This window comes from Geotrypetes seraphini, chromosome 5 (assembly GCF_902459505.1).
Source record: "Geotrypetes seraphini chromosome 5, aGeoSer1.1, whole genome shotgun sequence".
Classification (NCBI taxonomy): Eukaryota; Metazoa; Chordata; class Amphibia; order Gymnophiona; family Dermophiidae; genus Geotrypetes; species Geotrypetes seraphini.
This window is the reverse complement of record NC_047088.1, coordinates 155,590,383-155,610,979: the sequence shown is the minus strand read 5'-3', so window position 1 is coordinate 155,610,979 and position 20,597 is coordinate 155,590,383. Positions and strand designations below refer to the sequence as shown.

Here is a 20,597-nt window from a genome sequence, read left to right as displayed (position 1 = left end):
TTTGCCATGCTCTGACATAACTTCCTGTTTCCTCTTGGGCAGTCTGCGGCAGGAGTACAATGCCGAGGAATCCACAAGCAGCGTTAAAGAATTGCTGCTGTGCCAGTGACCCCTATGCATTTTAAAAGGTGAAGGGTGAGGAGAAGGGAAGGACATCCTGGCACACAGAGGCCCCTGGAGTATTTTAAATGAAGGAAGGTATGCTGGATGGGAGAGCATGTGGTGGTATACGTCTTAGTGGGAGCACTGGCACCCATCCTCTTCTCTGCCCCCCACCCCATACTACCGCGCACAAGCATCCCTTCCCCCATGCCTCTTTAACGTTCCCAGCGCCTAGGAAGTGATGTCAGAAGAAGAGCGTCACTGGTGCAAACAGCAGGTTGGGTTTGCTTCTCAGGCCGGGAATGTTAAAGAGGTATGGGGGAAGGGAAGAGGTCGTGCACGGCAGGAGGGGTCATGGAAGGAGTGGTTGGGGTGGGGATGGGGGTGGAAAAGGGGCACCACCGCCCCAGGTACCTCTCACCCTCGCTATGCCACTGCCCGAAGGTTGAGGGGGAGGGAAGGAGAAGAAAGGGAACATTGTATTCATATACTGTTGATCAGTAGTTCATCTAAATCTCAAGGAGTCGTGTTAGAGGCATGGTGTGGGCAGGACTAGGATGGGTTTATGATTTGGATGTTTTTCTGACATAATCAAACATTTAAGAATATTTCCAGGGCACAATTTGGACCTCTGGTGCTAGACCCATTTAACACCAAATTAGTGCCCAAAAGGTGCCCAAACAGACCAGATGATCACTACAGGGATGTAAGCATGAACCCCCTCACCCATACATACAATTCCCCAGTGGTCACTGACACCCTCCCACCCCCCAAGATGTGAATGAAACAGTGCATACTTGTCTATGTATATGACAGTTTCAAATATTATGGCTAGTCCTATTAAAGCGGCAAGCAGGCTCCAGGACTAGCCTGGTGGGCAGTTTAGGCCCATGCTCCACGCTAGCCGCTACACTTAGTGGAACTTGTGAGCCTTCCAAACCCCATTCTAATCCCACTGTACCCACATATACTGTACAGTAGGTGTCACCTTTAGGCATAATGGCTATTGCTATGGTGTTCGTGTTTAACTATTAGTGAAGTATGTTAAATTTCTGTTGTTTTCCACAATAAAGTGCAGATATTGAAGGTTCATTTAATCAAATAATGCTAGATTTTTTTGTATAAAATGTCTTTTTATTAATGTATATATCATTGCTGAATGTGCAAACATAAAAGTAATAGGTGAGATGCCTCATTAATTAGTAAGGCCAACTCTTCCATAAAAATCTCCAACTTGTCAGTGGAAAAGTCTGGCTTAGCATGTCAGCAATAACCACTCTGTTTCCTAGTGCGCACTATAGATAAAAAGTGTATGTCTGATGGCAAAGCATCATTAACTGAAGTCATTTAGATGCAGTGGCCAAGGTTTTCTTGAAGATGGTGTCCAGTGGCTTCTAATCAGTTTGAACAGTCACTTATCTAGTGCAGATATAAGTATGAAAAATGCTCTTTCTCAATTTGGGTATAGTTTTATTCCACCTTTGTCAATGCTCAGGATGCATATGCAAGAGGTTTTCCATTTTGCATAAGGAAGGTACCTACACCATGCTATCATCACATTATACCACAAGATAACCTCTGGCATCACAGAAATCTGTGTCCACAACCTTTATATGCCACTAGTCTTTAAGCCCGTTACATTAACAGGTGCTAGAAAATGTGTGTGTGTGTGTGTGTGTCTGTATTTCTTTCTTTCTCTCTCTCTCCTTAGCCTATTTCTGTATTTCTTTCTTTCTGTCTTTCTTTTTCCTCGGCTGTCTACCACCACCCCTTGCCTGCTCCCCCTGTCCATTCTCCCTTCCTTTTTCTTCCCCTGTGTCCACCACCACCCCTTCACTGCTCCCCTTATCCAGCAGTAGCCCTTCTCCCTTTGTTTTAACTCCCCCTGTCCAGCAGCACCTCTTTCCTGCTCCCCTTGTCCAGCAGTAGGCCTCCCTTCCTTTTTCTGCCCCCCCTGTCCATAAGCACCTTTTTTCTACTCCCCCTGTCCAGCAGGCCTCCCTTCCTTTTTTGCGCCCCCCCCCCCCCATCAGCACCTCTTCCCCTGTCCAGTAGTACATCTTTTCTGTTCCCCCTGTCCAGCAGTAGGCCAACCGTTCTTTTTCTGCCATCCCTGTCCATAAGCACCTCTTTTCTACTCCCTGTCCAGCAGTAGGCCTCCCTTCTTTTTTTTGCTTCCCCCGTCCATCAGCACCTCTTCCCCTGTCCAGCAGTACCTCTTTTCTGTTCCCCCTGTCCAGCAGTAGGCCTCCTTTCCTTTTCCTGCCCCCCTTGCAAAGCAGCACTTCTTTTCTACTCCCCCTGTCCAGCAGTAGGCCTCCCTTCCTTTTTTGCCTCCCCTCCCGTCCATCAGCACCTCTTCCCCTGTCCCCCAGTAGGCCTCCCTTCCTTTTCCTGCCCCACACCCGTCCATCAGCACCTCTTTTCTACTCCCCCTGTCCAGCAGTAGGCCTCCCTTCCTTTCCCCCACCCCCACCCCCGTCCATCAGCACCTCTTCCCATGATCAGCAGCAACCCTTACCTCCACCGACATCCGCCTGAAGCCCACACCGACATTCTCAGTCTGGGATGTGGGTGGTCAAGAAAAGATCAGAATCCTGTGGAAACACTATTTCATAAACACGGATGGACTGGTGTTTGTGGTGGACAGTTCAGATTCTGAAAGGTTCTCCGAAGCTAAAGAAGAACTGAAAGCCATCCTAGAAGATGTTGAAATGAAGGGTGTTCCCTTCGTGATCCTGGCCAACAAACATGACCTGCCCGGAGCCAGACGACCTCAGGAACTGGTGGAGGAGCTGGAACTAAGGAAGCAAAGAGGGCATGAATGGCACATGCAGGGCTGCTGTGCCATCAGCGGGGAGGGGCTGGTGGAGGGACTGGAGAAGCTCTCTGATTTGGTGAAGCAGCGCAAGAAACCTAGAGCCTTCTAGAGAGAGGTCTGTCACTGTCAGCCGGATTTAGCACGGCCGTTTCACCGCGGGTCGTTTCATCGCAACCACACTGTAAAGGCCATGCTGAATCATCTCATTCCGTGATGGCAGCAATGAGGCGGCACTCTGGCAGTTAGTGACGGCGAGGGGGGGGTTGCTCCGTTTTCTGACCTGCCTCCGTGTTCGAAAATCGAATTTGGCACGGAGGCACACCTCACGGCGCCAGGAATCATGATGTTTCAAGAGCGCATGCGCGCTCTAGGGTTTTATTATTATAGATATGCTAAATAATTTTACTCAAGTAAGGAATGACTACATAGAATGGAGTTTTTCTAGACCAAAGATGTGTCTGCACCTTCAAATTTCTTTTTGAAGTTGTCTTGTCCGGAGGATTAAACCTTTTAGTAAATCCACCGTGACACTGAGGTCTTTTCTCCATTTTTAAATATTAAACCTGCGGCACTTCTTTCCCATTGTTATGTGGTACCTGAATGCATGTTATTGTTATAGTATATAGTCCTACAAGAAAGCACCACCATCCGTGTTCAAGTTTATATTTTCACATTATTTAAGAGAAACATGTCATCTGTATTTTTACTTAGCTCATTTTCACTTCTTTTTTCTTTTATAGCCAGGATCGCTTCATTATATCTCCAACGCGGCCAGTGTTTCGCGGTTTGTAACTCTTAACCGCTGCTTCAGGGAATTATCCAGAGTGATTAGCTTGTCTATCTCTAGACTTGTAGTTCTTTTGTGAGCTCCCCATGTTTGTATGGGCTCTTGTGTAATTGTAAATCATCTAGTCCCTTTATAGGCATAAAGTGGTCTACAAATCCTTAAGATTAGTTTCTAGGATGAGGGACTGTTGAAGATCAAGGCTCATGAGTTGGGATGAAAGAGCAGCCTAATGGTTAGTGCTGTGGCCCAAGGACCAGGGGAACTAACAACCGTTAATATCCTTGGATCCTGTAAAACATTATACTTGGATGTTAACAGTGAGCCTCACAGGATCTCCTGCCTGCAGTTGTTTGTTATGAATGAAGACAGCTCAAGGTAAATAGATCAGAGGAATACCGTAGAATAAGTCTTGTCTCCTGAAGACGCTTTCAGCAAAACACAGTCTGATGTAGAGCAAGACTGGTTCCAACTGTAATAAAGACTTTTTTTAATGTGGACATGAGATCTCAAGAAAATTCACTTCGTCAATTACATGGTTATTTAGGAAGATTTGGAACATATACCACTTTGAAAATACCAAGGGACTATTTCAAGATAAGAAACATTTGAATTGAACTAAGTTTTATTCTATTTTAAGGTGTTCTAATCAGGGTTTTGGGGTGTGTTTGTGTTATTTATATTGAAATAAAATTATACTACTTTTATGGTAAGAGGTGACATGGTTAATAAATATAGGCTTGTACCTCAAGGGAACTTACTTATCCAAGGTGAAATTATTAATAAACACTTTCACTAGATCACCTTGCTTCTTTATAAAAAGCACTGTCACTATAAATCAACAAGTAACTGAAGTTGTTTAGTGAACACTCAGACCCCACAGCTGAGGTCCCAGTGAAAAAATCATGGAGCAGCTGTTTTGAGAGACCATCATCGTTGTTCACAGTCTCACCCACCATACAACGGCTAAATAACATCAAATAAAATAAAACAAAACCAACTTAGCTTTGAATGGTGTGGGTAATCAAAATAACTGCTCCGGGCTCCTCCTTTATTCATATCACTGCATGCATAGCACATACACTGTCGACCCCCCAACCTAGGTTTCACCTACTGGCTTCTTCAGGAGGGGTGCTAGAAATACAAAGCAACCAACATTAACACCAATCCCTTCAGTTACCACTACTTTCTCAATATTCTCAAAAATTGCAATTACCTACAACATTCACTCTCCGACTTACCGGCACAACACACTCCATACTGCACACAGACTGGCTACTGACGACGGATTTCCTGTCAGCAGGCCTCACTTTAAATGCACTCCTCTCTTCTCATTCAGTATCGTCATAACATACGTCAAAATTGTCACTGCCGTCCACATGATGCACTGTCTCCTTCTACAGGTGAAACCATTCGATTTCATTATTTAACCCTATAGGGGCCAAGGTATGCCACTGAAAGATGAACTTCTGTTCTAAATATAACAAAAATTGAGTGACGTCCCCAGTTTCTTTATGGGCACTTGCTAATACCGTATATTTCACATCCTCAATTAAATGCTGCTGTTCAAGCCAGTGGCTCACAAAAGGAGCCGACACACGTTTGCATCTAATATTACTCAAATGCTCGCCGATGCGAATTTTAATTGCCCACCGAGTGTGCCCTATGTAATAAAGCCCAAAAGGGCATATAATACAATATACTACTGCTACTGAAGTATAATTAGTATCAGTTCTTAAACAAAATTTTTTGCCCCCTGATTGAGGAATGAGTACGTAGTTCGTGTTGAGGACATGGGAGCAATATACACATTGTGAACAACTTACAAGGGTCCCGATGTTTGAGAATTTGACCCAAATTGCGGCCCCGAGTATAGGCAAACAATGGAATTTCCTTCATGCTCTCATGTACCTGCAACACTGACCAGTGCTTCAAAATAATTTGTCTAAGTTGTTGACGCCTATTGGAATAGGGTAATACGCATACCAAAGCCCCACTTCTCTCCCTTTCTTTCGGATAAAATAACCACTCCCGTTGGCAATTGCGGGCTCTTTTCCATGCTGCTCTGACTACCCTGGAAGGGTAGCCCCGTTCAATAAACTTTGTGTGTAAAAGTGTGGCCTGCTGATGGAAATCCTGCTCGTCAGAGCATATCCTCCGCAATCTTAAAAATTGCCCCACCGGTATGCTATCTCGGAGGGGTTTTGGGTGATAACTGTGGTAGTGGAGGAGCGTGTTACGGTCGGAGAGTTTCCTATATAAAGTGGTATCAAACCGTACCTGAGAATTAAATAAAGATTTAACTACCTGAATATCCAAAAAGGATACCCTATTAGCACTCACTTCATGAGTGAGAGTGATGTTAGAATCTACCTGATTTAATTCTTTAAGGAAATCCTCCAACTCGTAACGCTCCGAATTCCACGTAAAAAAGATATCATCGATATATCTTCTCCATAAGCCAACTTGACTAAACCACCTGGATGTATAAACATACTTTTCTTCATATTCAGACATATAGAGGCAGGCGACAGATGGGGCCACTGTGGCCCCCATTGCCACCCCCTTAGTCTGAATGAAGAACCTATTTGCGAAGTGAAAATAATTTTGACAGATCACAAATTCAGCCAAAGTACCAACCAGTTCCTTCCTCTGTGCTGACACATTCAAGTTATTCATTACTTTCTTAATAATTGCCAGGGCCACCGATTGTGGCACATTGGTATACAATGCAGAGACGTCTGCAGTAACTAACAGTTTACAGTCTTGATTCCCACTTCCCTGCAAACTTTGAAGGAAGTGAGAAGAATCACGTACAAAAGACTGTACAGTACTAACTTGTTCACAAATAAAACTGTCAATAAACCTTGACAGCGGTTCCAACACCGAACCAATTCCTGCCACAATCGGACGGCCCGGAGGGCATGTGAGGGACTTATGGATTTTGGGGATGAAGTAGATATAGGGGATTTCTGGAAACTCCACATTCAAACATTTAAACTCCCTGGCTGTGATGACCTCCGCCTGACGAGCTGTGTGTAATACAATATCAATTGCTTTCTTAATATCTTGAGTAGGATCCCTGTTAATCTCCCTATAAAAACTGTTATCCAACAACTGCCTTAAGGCTTCTGTACAGTATTGCTCATGATCCTGTATCACTATTCCACCGCCTTTATCGGCGCATTGGATAATGATAGTAGGATCCTGCTGCAAAAACCTGAGTATGCTAAACTGCTGTGAAGATAAATTAGAGCCATATTGAATATTAAAAGTCTCAGATATTTCAACGTCCCGTAATACTGCTTTTTCGAAAGCAGCCACTGAGACGTCTGGTGCTCCGGGGGGAATCCACTTAGATTTTGATTTCATTCCTCTCATTGGTTCAACAGGATCAAGTGCAGGTGATTTATCACCAAAAAATGTTTTTAATCGCAGTACCCGAAAAAATCTATGTAAAGATGCCCGAGTTTGAAAAGCGTCATATTTATTAACGGGTACGAAAGAAAGTCCTTTGGTCAATAACTCTTCCTCTGCCTTGGTGAGAATTCTCGTTGATAAATTGAACACTCCCGTGTTTACTTGCGGGGTAATTTCTTGGATCGATTGCCCTTGGGTCTCACCACCGGATCCGCCGATTCCGTTACTTCTGCTGGCAACTGAGTTGGTAACCGTAAAAAAGAATCCGGTAGCAGGGTAAGAGATTCTGCTGACTTAACTGCACTTTTTCCTTTAGAACTTGCGTTGTCCTCTACATCCGACGAGGACCCACTGGTAGATAACTTGAACAGCACCTTCTTTCCCGTTTGTCGGCTTTTTCGAATATTGATTTTCTTGTTCATCCATTGATACACATATCCACGTGTGTAATCCATGTGATCCGGATGATATTTTTTTATCTTTATGGCTCTTTGTTCGCTAGTATAGCTCTTCATCTGGGCTTCTAATTCCTGTTCACTTTGTTCGAAAACTTCCTCTGAACTTTGATTCTTTAACAATTCTAATTTTTCAACCAATTCATTCTTCTGCTCCTGAATAATAGGAGCCAAAGCGTCAACAGTAAGCAACATCAAGTCTATAGAGCAGCGTGTTAGAGTCAAATTCCAATTCTGAACATAAGATGTATTATCCATAAATCGTGGTTCCTTCCGGATCCTTAACCCACGAGGCACCCTCTGGGCATGACAGTATTCGTTGTTGCCGAATGTAATTCAGCCCTAATTAAGGATTTGTTCAAGGATTTAACCTCTTTTTTCACTGGGACCTCAGCTGTGGGTCTGAGTGTTCATTAAACAACTTCAGTTACTTGCTGATTTATAGTGACAGTGCTTTTTATAAAGAAGCAAGGTGATCTAGTGAAAGTGTTTATTAATAAATATAGGCTTCATTATTGTTAGTGTTTAAATTGGGAGCTTGAGTTACCGTATATACTCAAATATGTTGATTCGAATATAAGTCGAGACCCCCATTCCCACCTCCAAAAAAAGAGGAAAAATGGTTGACTCGAATGTTGGGCAGCTTAATATTCAAGTGCTTGCCCTGTCAGGCTCTGCACCCAGCCCCTTCCCTGCCATGCACTGCATCAAGCCCATTTCCCTCCCTCCCCTATCAGGCACTGCACCCAGCCCTCTTCCCTCCCTCCCTGTCAGGTTATGCACCCAGCACCCTTCCCTCCCTCCCTGTCAGGCTCTGCACCCAGTCCCACTCCTTGCCTTGTCCTCATACCTCCTCTGCCGATCCCAGGTGGTCCAGAGATGCAGTGGGCAGGAGTGAGCTTTCCGTACTCCAGTCCCGCTGCTAACCCGTTCGGTGGTAGCTGCCACGAGATCAGGGTTTCTTCAGCCAGAGCAGCACGGAGCAGGAGCGCACTTTGGCACTGCTGCTCGGCACTGAGCAGCTTCTTGACTGGCTCCCGTAAATTCTCAGCTGAGATGCCAGGAATCCCCTGAAACGGCTCAGCCGATGGGGATTCCTCTGCTGTGATCAGCTGATGGGAAACTTACATTTTTCTTTTTTTTTTGCTCTTTGGGTGGTGGGAGGAGTTGTAACTACTGGGGGAGTAAGGGGGGGGAGGGTCATGCCTTAAATCCTCCAGTGATCTTATCAGTTTGGGCACCTTTGTGGAACTTAGATGCAACTCAAACAGGTCTAATTGCCAACGTCTACATTCCCTCTAGGAAAGCTTTGATTATGACTGCAGTACATCCAGTTTTGGCACCATATTCAAAATTCAGTCGGTCTCCTGTATATATTTTCCCCTAATCTCCCTTTACAAGTGATATAGAAGTTTCCAATAAACATATGCCCATCACATAACACTCCCCATATTCCCTACCAACCTACTTAGTTACTAGAGAGCAGCATGGGAATGGGGATAACGGGAATCCCGCAGGTTCCCCCTTCGGGTCTTGGGGATCCCGTGAGGATGCCCCCTCGGGTCACGGGGATCCCGTGGGTTGGAGGTAGCTCGAGCCGAGTGGCTCATCTTCTTTTCCTGCCCTCCTGCTAAAAAGAACTTACAGCCGATCCTCCTGCTAACTTGTTCTTACCCACTCCCGCCTTGAAATGGTGTATCACCAATGTAATACAGTCTCTTGTTTTCCACAATGCTCCCAGCCAAAGTAGCTTAGTTACTCAACGAGTATCCACCCACTGGTGCCCTATTATTGTGTCATTCCGTCCATTCAAACCAGAAAGGTACAGTCTCTTCCCTTGGAGAGGAACCAGACTAGCTGTTTGCCATTCTTCAAAAATGTAACTAGCCTACCTAATAATAAGGTAGGTTGAGCTCTTGCTACTTAGCTCCCCTTACCCGTTCAAACTGGTTAAGGGGGAGAAGATGGGCGTGGATGGCGGCATCTTTAAATTGGTGGGACCCCGAGGGATTAGTTGCCGTAGTATAGCCTGGTTAGAATTGATCAACAGTCGGCAGATTAGTGTGGTTTAAAAATACCAAAAAAAAGGAGCAAACGGAGGTGGGAACAAAAGCATTGTTGAAGAGAAGTAATTGATCGTTTCTGCATTGTATAGTGAACGTGCTGGTTCTTATGCTTGCTGCCGATTTTTTATTTAACTAGGTTCTGTAGTTCAGACGGTAACTTCCGTTGCTGTATGGATAGTGTTCTGTGCTTTTTATTTACGTTTTAAATTGTTAATGCTTTTTAAAAGTTAACGACTAGTTACTTTTAGCTGGAGTTTTTGAGTGTTTATGTAGACTCTGGTCTCTTAATATAGTACCTCTTAACTACGTATGTATTTCTATACTTGTCCTATTATCTCGGTTGTGCATGCTGAACCGTTTGTTGCTGTGCCTTAAAAAGAAATGTATATAGTGCTTTCTTGTGTAGGTTAGTCAAGCTAGCAGGAGAGGGAAACAAGTTTACTAGTCAAATCTCTGCTGCCCTTTCCTATCGTTTCTGTTAAGAAAGAGGTACCATATTTAAAGGGTTGCGGGATGACCGCAGCACTATAGAATTATTGTGTGATTAGAATTGTGGTTTTTTCATGTAAGAGTTAATAAGAAGCTAAATGAGGGTGAATACCAGGCAGTGGAAATCTGAAAGAAAACTGAAGAACTAAATTTCATTCAACAGCTATGTTTAGAAAACTATCCCCAATAAGGAGTTACCCTACCTCTTAAAATGTCTTTTATTATAGTTTAGCACTCCATATGTGTGTCAGTGAGGGGGAAAGAGAGATGGTGTACACGGGGAATGGAAGAAAGCGGAGAATTTTTGGTCATAAGGAAGGAGTGAGGTACAGATGATAGGGAAGAGAAAGATAAGAGGGAGAAATGTGGTGGAAAGGGAACAGTGGGACAGATTGAAAGGGATGCAAGGAGGAGGAATGTTGGACATAGTGGTGAAGGGAATGGAGGGAGAGATGTGGCATGGTGCTGGAGAGTAGAGGTCTGCACGGGAACGGGGGTCGATAGACAGCTGAGAATGGCATGCATGGTGATGATGTAAAGAGAAACAGACTGCAGGAAAGGAATTCCATGTTAGAGACTCTCGTTTAACTTTTTTTTTTTTTTTAATGACAGCAAAGAACGATAGTGAAGAAAAGCTGGCCAGAAGCCCTTGATAAAACATTAGCAGCACACTGCATACTGATGGAGAGAGATAGATGAATGAATGATGGAGTGGATGAAGTGATGGTATGATAGACAGATTCAGGCTTCTTAGTCAACTTCTTTAAGAACTTAAACAATATGGCCAAATAGTGTCAGACAGGTTAAAGAGTAGCCTAATAGTGCAGAGGCCTGAGATCCAAGTGAACTAGGTTTGATTCCCACTACATCTCCTTGTGATTCTGGGAAAGTCACTTAACTCTCCACTGTCCCAAATACAAATGAGTACTAAGGGGACAGGTAACTTTTATGGGGGATGGCGGGGACGGGTGGGGACAGTGGTAATTCATCGTGGGGATGGGTGGGGACGGGGAGAATTCCTCGTGAGGATGAGCGGGGATGGAGGAGATTCTGGCAGGGATGGGTGGGATTTCTGTCCCCATGCAACTCTCTACTGGAGAGGGGTGATAGAAGGAGAAATGATGGGCATGGGGCTGGTGGGCAGGGGCGAAAGATGCTGCACATGGTCCGGGGGATAAGAGAGGGATAAATGCTGGACCATGGCAGGAGGAACCAATGGACAGCAACAGAAGAATTTACAAAAGACAGGAAAATGGAAAAAAGAAACTGGAACCAACCTGATGGAAAAATAAGTCTCCGGACAACAATAGTAAAAAACGATATTGACTAAAATATGTTAGCTTTGGGAAATGTATATAATGTCTTTGTATTGTGTTCAAAAGAAAAGGAAATGCATTTCTGGTTTTATTTCTACAGTGAAGTACTTGCTGACCCCTGGCTGTGGCTGGAGGTGATCCCCAAGCAGAGGACCTCTTCTAGAAATAGCCAGAACTCCCCTCCACCAAGCGCAGCAGCCATTGGCAGCATCCATGAGCCACTGAGGTGCAGCATCTGTGACTCAGGGACGCTACTGCTGCCTGCCAAGCTTGATAAAAGGGAGCCCCGGCCACCTTCAGAGGAAGTCCTCAGCTGACATAGCTTGGGGGTCCTCAGCAGCTTAGTATTTATATTTTATATTTACATTAGAGGCTCTGGTAGAAACCCATTTACAAAGTATGTATTCTTCCCAATTAATATTTCCAAATTAATAAAGTGTCTTTGCTTATTTTTAACAGGTCCTCTACCAGAGCCTTTAATTCAGTGGTCTCAAACTCAAATCCTTTGCAGGGCCACATTTTGGATTTGTAGGTACTTGGAGGGCCTCAGAAAAAAATAGTTAATGTCTTATTAAAGAAATGACAATTTTGCACGAGGTAAAACTCTTTATAGTTTATAAATCTTTCCTTTTGGCTAAGTCTTAATAATATTGTAATTTTTAGCTAAAGAGACATATGATCAAGAAACTGTTTTATTTTACTTTTGTGATTATGATAAACATACCGAGGGGCTCAAAATAGTATCTGGCGGGCCGCGGGTTTGAGACCACTGCTTTAATTCAATAGCATAATTAAATGAAATAAGTACTTCTGAAGTTTATGAGTACGGGCGGGGACGGGTTTGATTTCTGTCCCCACACAACTCTCTATTAGTTACAGTTCACTGTGCACTTGTAATTCACAAACCTTTTACAATAGCAGAGCCCCTAAAATATCTTTTCATACACAGAGGACCCCTTAATTCATATATACATACAGATTCTACAATCTAATTTCCTGAAGAATCTCTGAGATTTTACAGAACCCAGTTTTGGGAATCACTGCTGTACCCAGTTCTGCATAGATGAACAAAAGTCCACCCATTTAGAAAAGTGAAACACAATATGCACTTTCCAGTTTCTTTTCTCATTTAGCAAATTATTATTTTTTTCTTTCCTCAGATATGCTGGTAAATTTTCCTTTATTACTTTTCCACTTGTCTAGGTTTAAAGATACAGACTACTTGTGGTCAATTAGCTTCATAAGAACATAAGAACATAAGAAGCGCCATCTCCGGATCAGACCTTCGGTCCATCAAGTCCGGCGATCCGCACACGCGGAGGCCCCGCCAGGTATACACCTGGTTTATTTTATAGCCACCCTATCTTTATATGCCTTTCTCAAGGAGATATGCATCTAGTTTGCTTTTGAAGCCTAGGACTGTCGATTCCGCAATAATCTCCCCTGGGAGAGTATTCCAGATGTCCACCACTCTCTGTGTGAAGCAGAACTTCCTGACATTAGTCCTGAACTTGTCCCCCCTTAGCTTCATTTCATGTCCTCTTGTCCGTGTCAAATTGGACAATGTAAATAATCTTCTCTGCTCTATTTTGTCGATTCCTTTCAGTATTTTGAAGGTCTCGATCATATCCCCACGCAGTCTCCTTTTCTCAAGGGAGAACAATCCCAGTGTTTTAAGTCGATCCTCATATTCCAGTTTCTCCATACCCTTCACTAGTTTAGTTGCTCGTCTCTGCACCCTCTCCAGCAGTTTTATATCCTTCTTTAGGTAGGGAGACCAATGTTGGACGCAGTATTCCAAGTGAGGTCTGACCATTGTCCTATAAAGCGGCATTATTACTTTCTCCGATCTACTCGAGATTCCTTTCTTTATCATGCCCAACATTCTATTTGCCTTCTTTGCCGCTGCCGCGCATTGTGCCGACGGCTTCAGGGTCCTATCTATCAGTACACCCAGGTCTCTTTCTTGTTCACTTTTTCCCAGAGTTGCACCTGTCATTTTGTACTCGTATTCCTTATTCTTACTGCCTAAATGCATTACCTTGCATTTCTCCACGTTGAACCTCATTTGCCATTTCTCCGCCCATTTTTCTAACCGACACAAATCGCTCTGGAGTTCCTCACTATCCTCCTGCGATCTGATTGCCCGGCAGAGTTTTGTGTCGTCTGCAAACTTGATGATCTCACTGGATGTTCCGTTTTCCAAGTCATTGATATAAATATTAAAAAGGATCGGCCCAAGTACCGAGCCCTGGGGTACACCACTAGTCACTTTCTCCCAGTCAGAGAACTTCCCATTTATGCCCACTCTCTGCTTTCGGTTTTCCAGCCATTTGCCTATCCATCTTTGTATATCTCCCTCTATGCCATGGCTTTGTAGTTTCCTGAGAAGTCTTTCGTGTGGAACTTTGTCGAACGCTTTCTGGAAATCCAAGTATATTATGTCCACCGGCTTTCCACTATCAATTTGCTCGTTCACGGTCTCAAAGAATTGGAGTAAATTCGTCAAACACGATTTCCCTTTCCTGAATCCATGTTGACTGGGTTTCATCAAGTCGTGTGTGTCCAAGTGCTGAACAATGCTATCCTTGATCAGTGATTCAATCATCTTGCCGGGGACAGACGTAAGACTCACAGGTCTATAGTTGCCCGGTTCTCCTCTCGATCCTTTTTTGAAAATTGGTGTGACGTTTGCTTTCTTCCAGTCGTCTGGTATCTGACCTGTTCTGATTGACAGGTTTGCAAGTTTTTGCAATAACTCTCCGATTTCAACCTTCAATTCCTTCAAGACTCTCGGGTGAATTTCATCCGGTCCAGGGGATTTGTCACTTTTAAGTTTGTCGATCTGGTAGTATATCTGATCCAAGTTCACTTCAACTGTGGTGAGGCTGTCCTCTATTTCTCCTGTAAACAGTTTCTCCGCTTCAGGTATTGTTGAGGTGTCCTCCTTCGTAAAGACGGAGGCAAAGAAGGAATTTAGTTTGTCTGCGATTTGTTTATCTTCCTTGATGTACCCTTTTACTCCCTTGTCGTCCAGGGGTCCCACTGCCTCTTTTGCAGGTTTTTTCCCCTTCACGTATCTAAAAAAGGGCTTGAAGTTTTTGGCCTCCCGGGCTATTTTTTCCTCATAGTCCTGTTTTGCATCCCTCACCGCTTTGTGACATTTCTTCTGTTCATCTTTATGTTTGTTCCAGGCTTCGGTTGTCTTCGTGCATTTCCATATTTTGAAAGAGTCCTTCTTTTCTTTTATGGCTTCCTTCACCTGTATGGTAAGCCATGCCGGTTCTCCTTTGCCTTTAGTTCTCCGATTTTTAGAAATCCTCGGAATGTAGAGATCTTGTGCTTCTGCAATAGTATTTTTCAATAGGCACCATGCCTGATCTACTGTTTCAAGTTTGTCCACCATCTTCTCGAGTCGTTTTGTTACCATGGCTCTCATGCAATCGTATTTACCCTTTTTAAAGTTTAAGGTGGTGGTTAAGGTTTTGGCATGTTTCCTTTTCCCGATGTCCAGTTTAAAGTTGATTACATTGTGATCACTCGTTCCCAATGGAGCCCTGACTTCTACTTCTGTTATCGGTCCCTTGAGACCATTTAGGACTAAGTCCAAGATGGCGTCGCCTCTTGTCGGCTCTTTTACCATTTGCTCCAGGAAGCAATCCCCTAGCACCTCCAGGAACTTGGCCTCCTTGCCGCAGTTGGAGGCTCCTAGTTTCCAGTCTATTCCTGGGAGATTGAAGTCTCCCAATATAACTACATTGCCTGTCCTGCATACTTGTTTAATTTCTTCCATCATTTCTGAGTCAGTGTCTACCGCCTGTCCTGGGGGACGATAGTAAAGGCCAATTTTTGTATCTGCGCCATTTTGACCAGGAATTTTGATCCAGAGGGACTCCAGCTTCTCTTTCCTGTCTGTTGTAATCATTCCAACAGAATCTATTTCTTCCTTAACATATAGGGCAATACCTCCACCTTTCTGCCCTTCTCGATCCCTTCTATATAGTTTGTATCCCTGTAGTACTGTGTCCCATTTGTTTTCTTCATTCCACCATGTTTCTGTTATGCCAATGATATCCATGTTCTCCTGTCTTGCTATCATCTCTAGTTCTCCCATTTTGTTTCCTATACTTCTAGCATTTGTATATATGCATCTAAGTTCCCTTCGTGTTACCTTTTTGGACCTTCTACTCTTGGCTGTCCTTACAGTTTTATTTACGGTATCCTTTACTGCTCCTGTGTTATCTTCCATGTTTGCTGTGTGGTCATCCCCTCCTGTGTCTGAGTTGTCCCTTCCTGCTTGTTCTCCTTTGTTGGCTGTGAGGTCGACCTCTCTTATGTATGAGTAGTAGTCCTTTGTTCCTACGTCGGGGCATCCTGTTGTCCATACCATCGACCGATGGTCGACTGTCGGCTTTCCCCTGTCCTTCAGTTTAAAGCCTTCTCTATTGCTTTCTTCATGTTGCCTGCCAAAACTCTTGCTCCTTCCTTGTTGAGGTGTAGTCCATCCCTTCTGTAGTACTTGCTTTTTCCCCAGAACGCCGTCCAGTTTCGCACGAAGTCGAAGCCTTCGTCTTCGCACCATCGTCTCATCCAGGCGTTGATTGCTTGCAATTCCCCTTGTCTCTTTCCATCTGCTCTTGGTACAGGGAGGATTTCAGAGAAGGCCACCTTCACCTCCCTGATCTTCAGTTTTCTTCCGAGTGAGCGGAACTGACCCTTCATCTCTTCCCTGTCATACTTCCGCCCGCTCACATCATTTGTTCCTACGTGGATAAGCACAAATAGATCCGACTTTGCTGAACTTTCCCACGACCTCTCTCCACCCCACCCCACCCCATCAAGAAACAAGAGTTCTTGTTGCAGCTCTTAATATTGCCTGAGATAACCTGTTTTTAGCACCGTTAATTTTTCTGCCAGCCTTTAACATCTCCCTTGAAAACAAGAGTCTAGAAGTCGATTTTTATGAAAACCCACACAACCTCCCAAGCACTTTCGGATGACAAATCTCTGACCAGTAAGCCGCTGCTTAAGCTATCCATCCCCTGGTTCGTCCCTCTCTCGGAGGACTAATGGCGGCACCGTGTCCTCCAATGACGTCAGAGGGCGGTGCTTCTCAAAGTTCCCACTGGCTCTTTTTACTGTTGAGCGAAAGCAACGTGTGACATATTTCCGCTTTATGGTGCCTTGGCAGTTCCTTCCTCCAGTCGGCGAGAGTCGCTTTTGAGTGTGCTTTGGCTGCGGGAGTTGTATAGACCCTGCCTGGGATGGGTCTTATTTCTGTCAGAGAGAGATTCTCATTAGGACTTCCCGGTACAGACTCTCTTGTTGGCTGAGCGTGCGGTTGGGGTTGTTTTGTTGTTGGGTTGTTTTTTTTAACCAGAGGAGAGGCGTGTTTAGCGCAGCCACTCCGCCTTCCAGCAGGAAAAGGTAATTTAGTTTTTAGTTTTGTTTTGTCTCCGTGGCTCTCAGTGGGTGCATTTGTTTTGTTTTTTTAATTATCTCTTACGTTTCCAACTAGGTTTATATATCAGTAGCTATATCGTTTGCTGTTATACTTAACATGATGCATCTTTTATTGTTATTTTTTAAACAGCAGTATAGTTCTGTCTAATTGGTGTCTCCCCTCCAACCCCCCCCCAAAAAAAAAGAGTTAATATTTGTAAGAATTTTTCTGCCATGTTCTGATGAAGCACATTTATTTCGGGAAGGGTTACTGCACACTGTTGTTCTACTACACTTTTATTCTTAAGAATCTGGCTTTCATTTTTGGTTAGTAACTAACTAATAAGGACTTCTGATGCAGGTGGTTTAGCAGAAACACAGTCCATGACTTTGCCAGATGTTTTTATGTATATACTTTATCTTTGGGTGCAGTTAAAGTGTGATTTGAAGACCAGGCTCTCTCTGTTCTGTTCCATTGGACTTGCTGCTTTTTGTGCAGAGGCGACTATCTCTATTGGTGTTGATCTGTTACAGTATAGAGAATGACAGGGTGGCAGTTACCTGCGGGTAACCCGCCAAAATGGTGGGGGGGAAAAGTGCTCACTGTGGGCACGGGGACAAGGCCATCTACCGCCCCGTGGAACGGTAAATGGCCTTGTCCCCGCAGTTAAGGGAGGGAAGGCATGCGGTCACTGATCGCGCGCGGCCCCCTCCCTATGGCCAAATCTATCTCCCTCCCTTACCTTCGCAGCGCTAAAGACACCTCCTTTGGCAGGCCTCTGCCATATCCTGACCCAACAGAAACAAGACGTTGCGTTTGAGGAGGTGAGATGTTGCAACCATGTCTTTAACGTTGCTGCTGTTGGCCCAGACAAGTTTAAAGGAGGGGGAAGAAAGGTATGCTGAGGCGCTTTACTAAAGAAACTTATTAAAGCTGGCAAAGCCTGCCTGCAGTCGCGTGTGTGTGGTCGGAAGCTTCTCTGACGCAAATTTGGTTGCACCAGAGAAGCTTCTGCCTACACACATGCGACTGCAGGCCGGCTTCAGTAAGTTTCTTTACTAAAACACTGCGAAGGTAAGGGGGAGGGAGATTCTTGGGCTGCTGAAGGGCGGTGAGGTGGCGAGAGGGAAGAGTGGATGCTGCGGGGATGGGGCGGTGAAGGGGATTGTGGTCTGGGGACGGGGACAGATTTTTTTCCCCGTGTCATTCTCTATTACAGTACTCAGCAGAAGAATTCTATGTTTTGCCTTCTGATCGTTCCCCTCCTCGACAACCCACATCTTCACCAGAAAGTATATGTTTTACTGGCTTTATAAGACAGATGGACAGACTTCCCATCAAGATGGAAACAGAGGAGAAACCTCATTCTGAGCTTGATTTTGAAGCACCACCAAATGAATGCATTAAAGTACCTTTACACAAAGTCATGAAAGATACTTTATTTAAAAACTGAGACTTTCCTATCAGTCCAGGTAGCTCCTAGAAAGATAGACACAATGGGGGAAATTCTATAAAAGGCATTCCGATTGTAGGCGGCTTGAGGCATCCTACATGAGTAACCATCCTACAGAGTAACCATCCTACAGAGTAACCATCCCTCTGGAGGGAGAGTTCTAGGTTGTTCAAACGTTTGGCTCTATTGCATCTTATTACTGATTCTCTGCAGGCGTTAAGCTAGTACTTCCAGCAGATTCCCTCTGCTCCCTGCTCTATAATGAAAAGAGTGAGAGCCCAGTCTTCTTTGTTTCTCTGTCATCCTGTTATTAATGTATTGGTCATGGAGCATTGGGATGCTCCTGAAGGGTCCCTTAAAGTAGCCAGGACAATGGCTTGGCTGTATCCGATCGTGCAAGAGTGTTACCATCAATTCGCTCAGCCCAAGGTGGATTCCTTGGTAGGACAGGTTACCAAACGCACATACATGCCAAGTGAGGGAGGCATGGTATTAAAGGATATTCAGGATTGCACAGTGGATGTGATTCTCAAAAGACAGTTCGAGACTTTGGCCTTAGGAATCAAAGCAGCCACAGCGGCTTTTTTTGTGACACTCACCAGTCATACCAGGTTGCTAGGTTACCAGAATCTTGATCTGGTGGGTGGCGAATCTTTGCCCCAACTCCTATTGGCAGGGATGGATTACGTGGCGGATCTCTTTATGACATAATCAGAGTCATGAGCAAAGTTTCTGCTAATTCAATCTCAGCCCGCAGAATGCTCTGGATCAGGCATTGGGCTGGTGATTCCACCTCCAAGGCTACTCTTAGCAGACTTCCAAATGTTCGGTAAGGGATCGGATGATCTCATGACCAGTGTAGCAGATCATCAACTAAAATCTCAGAACCTCTAGAGCAGGGGTTTCTAACCTTTTGGCTTCCCTGGGCCGCATTAGCTGAAAAAAATGTTTCTGGGGCTGTACAAATACCCAAACGCTGCAACAAGACAGAGGAGGGAGCTGGCAAGATGGTAAACACCCGGAGGCAGCAGAAGAAAACACTGCATCGCACTTGTCCAGGGCTGCATAAAATACTTCACGGGGCTGCATGCGGCCCTCAGGCTGCAGGTTGGACATCCCTGCTCTAGAGGGTCAGGGTGCTCTAATTTTTATGACTGCAGGCATTTTCAACAGTACTCGGGAGGAACTGCTTCTTGGAGATCTTTCCAAGGATCCAGACAGAGGTTCTCGGGGCCCAGGCAAAGCCAGGCCTCCAGTTCTCAGCCTGCAAAAAGACACAATGACACCATGTCTGGAGCTGTTCCCTCAAGATAGGAGGATGACTCTTGGACTATGTGCAGGCCTGGACACAGATATCGTCAGATTGTTGGCTGCTGGAAATCATTCAGAATAGCTGTCTTGACTCCTGTCACAGTCTCTGGAATACCTGGATGTCTTATTCAACATGGCAGACGACCATGTCTGTCTTCCAGAGGCACACAGACAGAAGCTTTGCGCACAGATAACAAGCATCCGCATGCTGATGGGTTCCATGATAGCCACAATAGACTTGGTTCCCTGGGCTAAAGCTTACATGTATCCTCTCCAAAACATTGTGCTGGCCACCTCAATCAGACCCCTGCAGATACTCCTGCCCTGGATACCAGAAGCCCGGGCCAACTGGTGGCTCTGTCCTTGGTCTTTGGCTAGGGCATACCCTCCACATAGCTTCCTGGGTAATTGTGACAATAGATGCCAGCTTGTTCAGCTGAAGGGGGGGGGGAGAGGGCTCACTGCAACTATTGTCTGTTTCAGGGCTGTTGGTCGACCAGCCAGAGATAGTGGTCGATCAACAGGCTGGAACTTCGAGCCATTCAGTTAGTTTTGCAGAAACTGTAGAAGATTCTCGAAGGACAAGAGGTGCGAGTTTTCTCAGACAATACTACTGCAGTAGTCTATGTTAATCACCAGGGAGTCACAAAGAGTGCCCAATTGGGTCTGGAAACACGCTTGCTATTCCAGTGGGCGGAGCTTCATCTTCAGGTCATTTCAGCAGTGCACGTAGCAGGAGTGAACAATATCCAAGCCAATTTTCCTCAGCAGACAGATTATGGATCCAGGAGAGTGAACGCTATCTGCATCAGCCTACCAAATTGTTCATCACTGAGGTTGCCCAATGTTCGATCTCTACTCCTGGTGGAATTCTGCGTGACTGCACAATACAGAATTTCTGCAGAATTGCATAATCATGCAGAATTCCCTTTTCCCA

At 44.8% G+C, this 20,597-nt stretch overlaps 2 protein-coding genes across 3 annotated transcripts in view; both read left to right on the top strand.

Moving 5' to 3' along the window:
- Positions 1 to 343: 343 nt before the first annotated feature.
- On the top strand, positions 344 to 3,032 carry LOC117360398 (ADP-ribosylation factor-like). The gene is made up of 2 exons (XM_033944107.1): positions 344 to 415; positions 2,646 to 3,032. The coding sequence occupies exons 1-2, from the start codon at positions 344 to 346 to the stop codon at positions 3,030 to 3,032; spliced, it is 459 nt and encodes a 152-aa protein (XP_033799998.1).
- A 13,502-nt stretch (positions 3,033 to 16,534) lies between these two features.
- Positions 16,535 to 20,597, top strand: part of KCTD18 (potassium channel tetramerization domain containing 18) — a 57,290-nt gene continuing 53,227 nt past the window's right edge. Inside the window, exon 1 of one of the 2 annotated variants that reach the window (XM_033945092.1) lies at positions 16,535 to 16,763. The gene's annotated coding sequence lies outside the window, so the exon portion shown is untranslated. Of the gene's footprint in view, positions 16,881 to 20,597 lie in introns of both variants that reach the window. The other variant, XM_033945091.1, reaches the window with a different exon arrangement.